The 11,348-nt window shown below is 65.8% G+C and overlaps 1 protein-coding gene across 1 annotated transcript; it reads left to right on the top strand.

Moving 5' to 3' along the window:
- Positions 1 to 770: 770 nt before the first annotated feature.
- SFXN3 (sideroflexin 3) lies at positions 771 to 4,623 on the top strand. Its single transcript, XM_026069540.1, has 10 exons — positions 771 to 934; positions 1,366 to 1,536; positions 1,691 to 1,789; positions 2,059 to 2,134; positions 2,593 to 2,678; positions 3,048 to 3,175; positions 3,261 to 3,310; positions 3,381 to 3,430; positions 3,518 to 3,565; positions 3,672 to 4,623. The coding sequence occupies exons 1-10, from the start codon at positions 771 to 773 to the stop codon at positions 3,766 to 3,768; spliced, it is 969 nt and encodes a 322-aa protein (XP_025925325.1). The 3' UTR covers positions 3,769 to 4,623.
- Positions 4,624 to 11,348: the final 6,725 nt, after the last annotated feature.

Consider the following 11,348-nt stretch of genomic DNA (forward strand, 5'->3'; position numbering starts at 1 on the left):
GCCGGGCACGGCGCTGTGGGTCGGTCGGGGAGGGGGGGCCATGGGGGGGTGACTCACCCCGCGGGAATGTCGCGGGGCCGTGGGTGGGGGCACCCCCTTCCGCCCATCCGGGGCGTTTTCGGGAGAACGGGGGTGGTCGGACACGCTGGGGGCACGAGTGGGGGGTGGCCCTGACCCCCCCCCCCAGGTCTGCACCCCAGCCTGGCCTGCCCCCCCCAGGGGGGCAAAGAAAGGGGTTCCCACCCCCCCAACCTGCTGGGCCCCACGGCGGCGTCAGGGGCACCCGGGGGTGCTGGGCTGGCGGGGGGGGCACAGCTGGGCGGATTTCCTTCCCCCCCCCCCGCTGCCAGGGCTGAAGGCACCAGCGGCAGCACGGGAAATGCTGGCGAGGAAACGGGGGCTGCGGAGGGGGCCGTGCCGTTTCGGCGCCCTGGGGCCGGATCCCTCCTTTCGGTGCCCTTCCTCCGCCCTGCAGCCCCTCCTGGGGCCCCCCCGCACCGGGCTTCACTTATGAACCCCCCCCCCATCCTCACCGGGAACCCAGGCGTCCGGGCTGGGCTGCTGGGGGGGGGTCGGGGGGCCCTAGCCCTGATGGCTGGGGCCAGCTGGGTTTGCAGGGCTCCTAGCTGATATATTGGGGGGATTTACCCCCCCCCAGCTCCCCTGTGCCCCCCTGGGGTGGGGTAAATCCAGAGCTGCCCCCAGAAGCGGGGCGGGGGGGGGTAACGGGCGCCGCCTCCTACTTTCCTCCGGCGACGTGTCCCCAGACAATGCCACCAGCCCTGCCCGCCACCATCAACATCCGGGAGCCCCGCTGGGACCAGAGCACCTTCCAGGGCCGGGCCAAGCACTTCTTCATGGTGACGGACCCCCGAAACCTGCTGCTCTCCGGGGCCACGCTGGAGGAGGCCCGCCGCGTCGTGGAGGACTACAGGTGCGCGGGGCGCTGCGGTCCGGCTCCCGGGCAGGACGGGGCCGTGGGGCCGAGGTGCTGGCCCCAAGGGTGGGAAGGGGCCGGGAGGAGAGGAGCGATGATGGGGAGGAGGAACCCAGGCGCCCTGGCTTCCCAGGGCAGGAGCGGGGTGGTTTCGGGGAGCCGGGAGAGCGGGCATCTTGGGACTGTCCCCTGTGTCCTTGCTGGTGGCACTGGATCCAGGTGATTTGTCCCATGCCCAAGGACCGAGCACCAGCTCTTTGCCCCCCTAGCCAAAGCCAGCTGCTGGCTCGGGGCGAAGGGACACTGCCCCATGTGTGCCCCATGGCGTTGCCTGGCACCTCTGGGCTGCCGAGCTGCCCCATGTGGGGTGGGCAGCGGTGGGGAGGATAGCGGCAGGGGTCTGACCGGTTCTGCCCCTCGCCTCGCAGGGCGGGCACGGTGCCCCCGGGGCTGACGGAGGACCAGCTCTGGCGGGCCAAGTACGTCTACGACTCGGCTTTCCACCCCGACACGGGCGAGAAGATGCTCCTCATCGGGCGCATGTCGGCCCAGGTGCCCATGAACATGACCATCACCGGGTGCATGCTGACCTTCTACAGGTACCATGGCCCTCCCTGCCCATCCTGGCCCCCCTCGATGCCCCTGAGGTGCAGGAGGGGCAGTGTGCCCCGTACCTGGGGGGGAACCCATGCTATATGGACCCTGGGGTGGTGGCAGCTCCTGGTGATGCCAGCACCCTGCTGTCCCTGGCAGGACCACGCCGGCTGTGCTCTTCTGGCAGTGGGTGAACCAGTCCTTCAACGCCATCGTCAACTACACCAACCGCAGCGGGGACGCACCCATCCCCCCCAGGTAGGTGTCCCTCTGCATTGCCCCCCAGGACCCCCCAAATGCTGGGGGTTTTGGCAGCGCCCTTGTGCCTTGCAAGCAGCTTCTTGAATGGCAGGGGGCCATGAGCTGCGGCAACGGGGACCTGGCACACCCAGAGGTGAAGGGACAAGAGCAGGGCTGTCTGGTGGGTCGGTGGCAGAGCTGGGAGAGGAACCCAGGCGTCCTGCCTCCCGAGGGGTGGTAGGATGGTGGGGACCTGAGCTCACCGGTGTCACCTCCTGCCTTTGCAGCCAGCTGGGAACCGCCTACGTGAGCGCGACCACGGGGGCAGTTGTCACAGCGCTGGGGCTCAAATCTCTCACCAAGGTAAGGTAGCCAGACCTTTGGCCATTGCTGGCCAGGGCTTGTGGCCCTGCTAAGACCCTCCCCGTGGGGGGTCCCCACTGCCTAACCCCCCTGAGCCGAGCTGGGAATTCACCCCATTGCCTGGGGCAGGGGAGAAAAGGGAGGAAAGGGACCACGTGGCGGGGGACACAAGGTAGCCCCTCTCCAAGCAGTGTCTCCAGAAGTGGCATGTCCCCTCTGGCCCTGCCAGCCCGGCTCCAGCCCTGGCTGGGTCTTTCACCCCTGGGGCTGGGAAGGGACATGGGCCACCCGATGGGGATCAGCCACCCTCTGGGCTGGGAGTTGAGGGGAAGGAGGGAACGGCTTTGCCCCGGCGGGGCTGGGACACCCCAGGGTCCTACAGGACCTGGTGGCAAACCTGGGGACAGCCAGCTGTGCCCCCAAAGCCTCTCCATGACGTGCCCCCCCTTCTCCCCCAGCACTTGCCAGCCATCATCGGCCGCTACGTGCCCTTTGCAGCTGTGGCTGCCGCCAACTGCATCAACATCCCGCTGATGAGGCAGAGGTGAGTCCCCGGCCGGGCAGGAGCGTTTGGGGCGCTGCCCCGGGCTACGCCAGGCCCTGGCGTGGGGTGTGGGGGCCGCAGTGCCCCCGGCTTTGCAGGGGGGCTCCTTCCTGACCTGGCTGGCATCCCCCATCCCAAGGCCTGGGGGTGGCTTGGTTTGGAGGGTGCAAATACCCGATTGCGTCCCCAGGGATTACCGCTTAATGCCAGCTATGAGCCAGCCCTGAGAACCCCACCAAAGTGGGAATTTGGTCTCCGGCTGAGACCCCCCCCCACTTATTGCACAGTGCAGGGGGGGGAATATGAGCAGAGACCAGCCTGCCCTGCGCCATCCCTCGGTGCCCCCCCTCACCCCCGCGCTCCCTGCAGGGAGCTGAAGCTGGGGATCCCCATCACGGACGAGAACGGCAACCGCCTGGGCGAGTCCACGGCCGCGGCCCGGAAGGCCATTTTCCAAGTGGTGGTGTCGCGCATCGGCATGGCGGCTCCGGCCATGGGTGAGCGCCCCGAGCCGCGGCGTGCCGCAAGGGCTCCCGGGGGCCCGGGGGCGCTGGGAGCTGATTGCCTTCTCCTCTGCCCCAGCCATCCCGCCGGTGATCATGAACGCCCTGGAGAAGAGAGCTTTCCTGAAGGTAAGGCTGGGGGGCCGGGGGGCCGGCGCTGGCGCCCCGTTAACACGAAGCCTCTCCCTGTCGCCGGCAGCGCTACCCGTACCTCAACGCACCCCTGCAGGTCGGCCTGGTGGGACTCTGGTAAGCCGCCCGCGCGGGGTCCTGCGCGGGGGCCGCTCCGTGCCGCGGGGACGCCGCTCACGGCTTCTCCTCGCCTTTCCTTCGCAGCCTGGTGTTTGCGACCCCGCTGTGCTGCGCGCTCTTCCCGCAGAAAAGGTAAGGACGGGCCGGGCGCCGGGCGCGCGCGCGCCTCCGCGGGACAGGGCACGGCGGGCAGCCGGCCGGCTCCCGGCCCTGACCTCGCTCCGCCTCGCCTCGGCAGCTCGATGCGCGTGAGCCGTCTGGAGCCCCAAGTCCAAGCTCGGATCCGGGAGAAAGAGCCGGCCGTGGAGGTCGTCTACTTCAACAAGGGGCTCTGAAGGGGGTCCCCGCGGGCTGCCGAGCCGCCGGGCCGGCACGCCGCCGCGCTTGGCCCCGGAGCAGCCTTCCGGGGACGCCGCTGCTTTCCCTTGGCTCTCGTGTGTCCGGGCCGTAGGTAGTGACGCAGACCCCTGTGCCGTCGTGCCGGTCCTTCCCGAACAAACCCGGGCAGGTCCTCGGAGCGGGATGGCGCGGGGCTGGTGGAGCCGGGGCCCTCGTCTCATCGCGAGCGGCGGGGCGAGAGGAAAACCATGCTCCCAAGCTTTGGGAGGCCGAAGACAATCACGGCGCTCGAGGTTTGAACCCGGGGCGCCGGGCGGGAAGGAGCGAGGTGCCCCCCGAGCYGAGCCTGGCGCTCCCCCCGCCGCGGGGCCGGGCTTGCCGGCGCCCCGGGAGTCTGGCTGCTGCTCCATGGGGATGGGAGAACAACCCACGAGAAGAAAACCTCCTCCAAAAAAAAGAAAAGAGCCAGGGTGAGTGATTTTGGATGCACGCAGCGGCTTGGACCCGGCGGTCTCTCTCCTCCCCCCGGGTGCGCGCTCACAGCTCACCCTGTGCTCTCCTCTCTGGGCTATTCCAGGGCAGCGATTTAATCTGGCTTTCCGGCCCTTCTATCACCAGAGCAAATTGCACATTTTAATCCCCGCAAACAGCCCCTTTTTATTCTCTTTTTAATGTCATCTTTGTTCGAGGCTTGGCTCCCCGCGTGGGGTTACTCTACACCTTCTCGGAGCGCTTGCTTGCAGAGGGACCTTCTCACATGGCTTTAAGCACACCGTGGTTTCCTCCAGTGATTTTTGATATACGTATTATATACAACATATATATACCAAATAATAAAGGCAGGTTGTTTATACAAAACCAAAAATGGGGAGAAGTGTGTGGATTACCAGTGCCTAAGTGAGCGGAAGCTGCCTGGCGATGGGCGATTTCCCCGGTTCCTGCCCCGGCACCCTGGCCCCGAAGTGGGTGGGGATGGGAAGAGGACTGGGCCGTCAGGCTGGGTGCTGGGGCGCCGTGTTTGCTCCTGTTTTCAAGCCTTTGCAGCTGCCTCCGACGGCTCAGCGTGCCTTTAAGCCCATCCAGCTGTCAGGAGGGTTTTTTTTTAGCACAGGCAGCTTTGCACCTCGACGCTGCCYGTTTGGGGAGGCGGGAGGCATTTCCCTGGGCCGCGCCGCGCTCCCACCCCCTCGTGCTGTGGGCTCGCAGGGTGCTCGGGCGAAATCYGCATCCAGCACGGCCCTCCGGCCTGCGCCTGCTTCTCCAGCTGGGCTATTTTTATCCCGCTCTCCGGCCGTGCACGGCGATGGGARAGCACGTCGCTGCCGTAGCAGGGCCCCGGGCAGCCGGCGGGCAGTGGGTTTCCCCTCGCTGCTCTCCCGTAGCCCTGCTTTTCCGGAGAGCTCGGCTCCYGCAGCGCTCGCCTCCAGCGCCAAATCGCTGCTGCTCTCTCCCGGCCCCGGCCCGGGCTCTGTCCTCCCTCCCAGCCCGGCTGCTGGCGGTGCCTCGTGAGGGGTGTACGGAGCCCCCCCCCAAAGCTCTCCCACTCCCACAAGCCCCCCATCCTGGTAGCACAACCGACCCAGCTGCTGGCCCTCTCTGTCCCCAGATGTCCCCGTCTCTGTGCTGGGGGTCTGTGCCCGCCRTCCGCCAGATCCAGAGCCTTGTCCCTTGGGTGTCGGCGGCGATGCCGGGAAAGCCACAGCCGTGCCGCCCTGGGGCCAGCCCCCTGCACCAAGCGCCTTTAACCCCGTCCCGGGTGGCGGTGGCCACCATGCCTCAGTTTCCCCTCCTGCGCACCGTGCCGGCAGCGGAGCAGGCGGCTGGCGGTGGCACAGGGCAGGGACGGCTCGGCCTGCTCGTGCTCTGCCGGTGCCCGGCCCTTCCCTTCGGCCCGCGCCAGGGCACCGGCGACCCGCGGGGGCTCCGCTCGGGCCCGGCGTGCTGGTTCCCGGCAGAGGGCACTCGGCACCCGGAGAAACCCTGGGCCAGCGCCGGCTGGGGCAGGGGTCTGGGGCCCTGCGTGCCCACCGGGCGGCTGGGGGTGGCACCCGGCGGCAGGGGGGCAGGCTGGGGGGGGACAACCAGCCCCTTCCTTCTGCCAGCCCCGGCATATTGCAAATATCTCCCCTGAGCCAGCCATTGGCGGCTTATAAATAATGCAGCCCCTCGCCGCGCAATAAGGGCCTGTCAATTGCTATTCTGCTCTCATAAATTAAAGATGAAAAGGTACAAGGCTCTTGCCAGAAAAATGAAGACAAATTTTTAATAGCTTGCCAAGACGCGSGGAGATGGAGCGCTCGGGAAAAATGAATTACGTTTTTATTATGTGTTTTATTGTGCTGTAATTGAACGGGATTAGCTGAGAATACAATATATTTCCAGGGCAGTGCAAGGAAAACAAAAATAATGATGACACCCCTCCACTTCTCCCCCTCCCCAGCCTGCACGCGCCATCCGCTGGGCGCGGGGACGCCCTCCTTGCACGCACGGGCTGGGAGCTGGCCCGGCGCCGCAGGCAGCTGGGAGAGGTGGAGATGGGGACGGCATGGAGGCGGGGGGGGATGCGGGGATGGGGGCACAGGGGCTCTGTGCGGCTGCGTCCGACCTGATGCCCAGAGCCCCCACGAGCCGTGGGGCTGGGGCTCCTCCGCGTAGGAGGGCTCTGCTGCAGAGCCCCTGGCTGTCTGTCCATCTGTCCCCGCATCCCCACCTGTTTTCATCCCATCCCTGATCCCCCTCCTTTGCCCTTCCACCCCTCAATGCAAGCTGGTACCCCTGGGCTGAGACCTGACAAACTCGTCTCTGCTTGGGGAGCAGTCCCAGGCTGGATTTGCCCCACAAACCAAGCTGGACCGTGCTGGCTACCCAGTCCCAGAGCTGGTAGCTCTGCTGTGAGCCTGTGGACCGGGTGACTTCGCTGGGTGAGGGGGGAACCTGTCCCCGTGGGTCCCCTGCCGCCGAGCAGGAGTTATACGGTGGGGGGAAAGGGAGAGCAGCCCCTGAATGGCGAATTTTGGCGGGGGCTTCACAAGGCCTGAAGGTGACGCTGCCGCCTCCGCGGGGGAGCCCTGGCAGTCGCCCAGGACGCCGGGGCCCCTTGCTGCGCTCATGCCGGAGGTCACAGGCCAGCCCCGAACGGCAGGGGCTGCGTGTCCCCAGGAGCGCTGGGGAGGCGCTGGGAGGCGCTGGGCTGGGGGCATCGATTGGTCCCTGGCATTTTTAATGAGCTGCCCGACCACAAGCTTTAACCTTGCCCATAATGAGGGCGAGCGGCAGTAATTCCTRCCACCACAGCCGGCTCCCCCAGCCTTAATGAGCTAATCAATACTTGTTCTCAGCTTAATTTCCAGCTAATTGCTCTTTAATGACGCCTGGAAATGGGCAGCCTCTTGCAGGGAGGGCGGGCAGGATCCCCCTCCCCATTTAGCATCCCCGGTGGCGGGGGGTGCCGGGGCCCTGGCCTGGCACAGGCGCTGGGTGACCTTCCCCGGCTCCGGCATCCCACGCGAGGGAACGGCGGGCACAGGAGAGCTGGCAGCACCCTCCTGAGCGCCCGTCCTGGTGCCAGGCAGCCTGTGCACCCGGCRCAGGCTGAGCAGAGGGTCCCTGCAGCCCGGCAGGGTCCCCAAGCCCGTTTCCCGCTCGGGGCAGGGACGCTATGTTGAGGGGGGGGGGTTGCATGGGGGGGTGTTTTGGGGCGCAGGGAGCCGAGCGGGCTGGTGTGGCCATGCATTGCTCAGCTGAGCCGCAGGGCCGAGCCTCGGGGTACAGGGACGGGGTGTTGTAGCAAGAGCCGGGGACGAGGCCAGCAGCGCCCTGGAGGTGGCAGCAAAGACCCCGGAGCCTGCTGCCTGCACCTTGCCTGCACCCGTCTGCTTCTCCAGGGCTCCTGGGCCACCTAAGCCCCTTAGGGCCCTGTGCGAGGGGCAGCAGGGTGCAGGGGCTGAGCACAGGCTGAAACCTCTGGGCCACTGAGCCSCCCCCCCAGTATGGCCAGACCCAGCATCCCATAGCCAAGAAGGGGCAGGGGGTGGTGGGTGAGCTCTAGGCAGGGTCTGGCTCAGCCTGGTTCCCAGCCCAGCTCCCCCAATTCCCCGGCTGTGAGTCCCCTCCCCAGCGCAGTGGCTCCCCGGGGCCCGTTCTGGCTCAGGCCCCCCCTTTAGCCCGTCCCCAGGGGCTCTGGCACCCGTCTGGCTGCTAAAGGCATTAGCAAGGGGGAGGCAGGTGGGGRAAGGGGCTTGGGTGCTGCTGTGGGAACCTGCCCCCTTCTCCTTGCTCYTAATGGTCCTTTGGGCCCATAACCAGGAGGCACAGACAGCTCAGCCAGGCTGAGCCCGTAACTAGACTAATCCCTGGTGCATGGAGCCCGCAGCAGCTTCCAGCRTGGGCACCCGGGGAATGGCAGCACCGGGGCGTCCGGCCTCAGTTTCTCCATCCTGAGCCTCCTCCCACCTCCTGTGGTCCCAGCCTGCTCTCGCACCTTCTCCCTGGATGAGGTTTCCGAGACTCTTGGAGCCCAGATTGCTGCCCCAAGGGTTGGCCTGCCTCTCCGATGGCCCGTGGCTGCRTGCCAAGCCAGCTCAGGGTGCTCACCTGGACAGGACCTTTTCCCTTAGCTGGGCTCRTCTGCAGCTGGAGCAAGTCCCTGTGCTGACTTTCTGCACGGAGATACTGTGGCGCGGGATGTGCTGTGGCACAAACGTCCRTGGAAAGGTTGGGAGGGAGACGCAGGGGTCCTGGGCTCCCCAGGGTGACTTTAGGGGCCCGATGTCTTCTGTGCCTCAGTTTCCCCCTGTGTTATAAGGGGGCTCGTGCCTTTGGGGAGGTCTCTGACGTGCTCCAAGTGCGTGAACTGGGCTGCTTTGCTTTCTCTTTGTGCGCCCCTTGTCCAACACGGGGAAGAGGAGGAGAGGCACGTGTCCCCTTCTAAATAGCTTCACCCCCTTCTCTCCTCCCGCCCTGTCGACCTCGGGGCAGCAGCCGGGCTGGGTGCCCCCGTCCCACAGAGCCCAGAATAGCTCCTGTTTGCTCCAGGGTCGGGCTGCCGGGGAGCGCCTGGCATGTAGCGGGGCGGTGGGAAGAGCGCTAACCTGGCCCCCACGTGTCAAAGTTGGCAGGGTGGCGTCAGCTGGCGGGTGCAGAAAGAGGGGGGCTTATCCCGAYGGCCCCGGGAGCGACCCAGGAATGCGGCCCCCGCTGCCGGGTCTTGGTTCCTGGCCCCGGTTTATACGACCTGCTCTTGGAYGGGGCTGGTGGAAAAACCGCAGCGAAAGCTGAGGGACTCCTCCGTGGAAGGAGCTGAGCCGCATCCAGCCCCCGCCGAGTCATGGCGCCGGCCTCTGCTGGGAAAGGGGCCTTGCAGCTTGGCRGCTCCGGCCGGGCAGGACGGCGAGGCAACCAGGGTGGATGTGAAGAGGACAGGACCGATCCCAGGCAGGGACACCAGCAGCGGCCCAGGAAAACGGCCCCTCGGTCCCCGCAGCACCAGGCTGGGTGCTAAGCACTAGGGCTGGCTGCCCAGGTGGGCATGGCCAGAGGAGCTTGCGGTGGCTCAGAAAACGCATGGTACAAGGTGAGGGCCACCGTGTCTTTGGGGGCTGGTCCTTGTGGGGTGACAATACCGCTCCGTGCAGAAGGGTCTGGTCCCTGCGGTCCGAGGACAGGGGGAAGTAGTGAAAACTGAGCCCTTGTGAGGATGGAGATGCAGAGCTAGGAGCTCAGGAAAGATGGTGTGAGCCCCTCGTCCTTCAGCAGCACCAAGGAGCCTCTTCATCCTGGGCAGGAGGTGTGGACAGGGATAGGAGACAGGTCCCCACAGTCACCTGGGGAGGGGAACAGGAGCTGGGTGCTGAGCTGGGAGGGTGCTGAGTGGAATGGCACATCCCAGCTGGAAACCAGCTAACGGAGCCAGCCCTGCAAGGGAAAACATGTTACTGGGGCACACGTGGGGCTGCTCTGCACCGTCTCCCCGGCCTCCTCTGCAGGAACGAGCACTGGTAGGGATGGAATGATCCCCGCGGGGGCTGCTCGCTGGACCTGGGAGATGCTCCAGAGACTGCGTGGAGGTGATGGAGAGGGGCTGCAGTGTCCCTCGCCACCCAGCCAGTGCTCCTTGGGGCCGGCCTGAGAAACCCACTTCCCTCCTGCACACAGCTGCAACCGTTTCCCAAAGAATTTGCTGACGGGCTTGTTCCTGGGAAGAATTTGCTCTGGAAAAGCCTGGAGAAACCTGAGCCCAGCTGCTTCCCAGAGCAGGTCCTGCCTGGCATGCAGGGCTGGAGGGACCTGTCTGCTGCCCAGTGGCCACGATGGCTTGTGCCTGTGGTTGACCCATGGCACGTGGCTGGGACAAGCCAAAAACCATACGACCTTGGGGTGGGCTGGCTGGATCCAGTCTGTCTCGGGCTGCTGTGACGGGCAGGAAATGGAGAGGAGCAGCAGCGGTTTTGAGCTGGAACAAGGGAAATTTGGTTTATTATTAGAATCAGACCTTTACAGCCCCAGGCAGCACAGTGGGAACAAACTCTGTGCCATGAGCCCAGCATCTCCCCATAACGCTTGCTTCTGCTCTCGCCGTGACATAACTCGCATTCCCGTCTTCCCGCCAGCCTCCGAACACAGCCAGGCCTGACGCCGGCTTGCGAATCCTCCCTGACATAACATGCCTTGAGTCGTTTGGCTCAGGGCTTATTTTCCAGGACGGCTTTTTCCTGGGCCTCGCCTGCCGTCAGCCTCTGGCCTGGGCAGGACCCTGCAGCCGGGAGGACGGGGACACCCCATGCTGGCCATGAGCGAGACGGGCGCATCCCGATGGCAGAGCCCTGGAGGGATGCCAGGGCCCTCCGGGAGCATCCGCAGCCGCGTGGCTTTCGGCAGGGGAAGAACAACGCCTCGCGGGGGACGCGCCGGCTGAACGGAGGTGTGATTGAATGCAGCTCCTTGTTAAGCACAGGTTAGCTCTTACACCCCTAATTCATAGCTGTTACTGTTTATTAGCACGTTCAACAGTCTCATTAAGCCGGAGGTTTAATTACCTGCCAGGCTTGAGCTCCATCTTGCTTTCCAGGACGGAGCTGAGCTGCCTGCAGCTTCCAGCCGCTGGGCCATGTGGTGCCAGGGCTGGAGCTCTCCCGGCTCAGACCAGAGGTCCTGAACCTCAGCAGCACGTGCCACCGAACCTGGGGGATGCCAGGAGCAGGGACAGCAGCCCCCCAGGGCCAACGCCACCCTCTGCTGTCAGCCTGGAGGTGGTTTGGGCCCCACTTATTGAATGCATGGGGCCAGCTCGTGACTTGCCTGTAGTCTCGGCTCGAAGCGCAGGGCTGGGTGTGGGCAGGGGGACGTGTCTGCGGCCCCCTTGGTGTCTCCAGAGGAAGGGAAGCTGGATGGGGCCATGGGTTGCTCCAGCCCTCCAGGCTGCCTGGCCCAGATGGGATCATCTTTGGTGCCCCTCACCGTGGTGTCTGGTCTTTGGCCGGGCCCCACAGCCACCAGCTTTCCAGCGTCACCGCCGGAGGACTAAAGGAGAAGAAGTCAGTGCTAGCATCACTTGGCTCTGGTTAGTGCTCTTTCAGGG

This window comes from Apteryx rowi, unplaced genomic scaffold (assembly GCF_003343035.1).
Source record: "Apteryx rowi isolate R43461 unplaced genomic scaffold, aptRow1 scaffold_3, whole genome shotgun sequence".
NCBI classification, from domain to species: domain Eukaryota; kingdom Metazoa; phylum Chordata; class Aves; order Apterygiformes; family Apterygidae; genus Apteryx; species Apteryx rowi.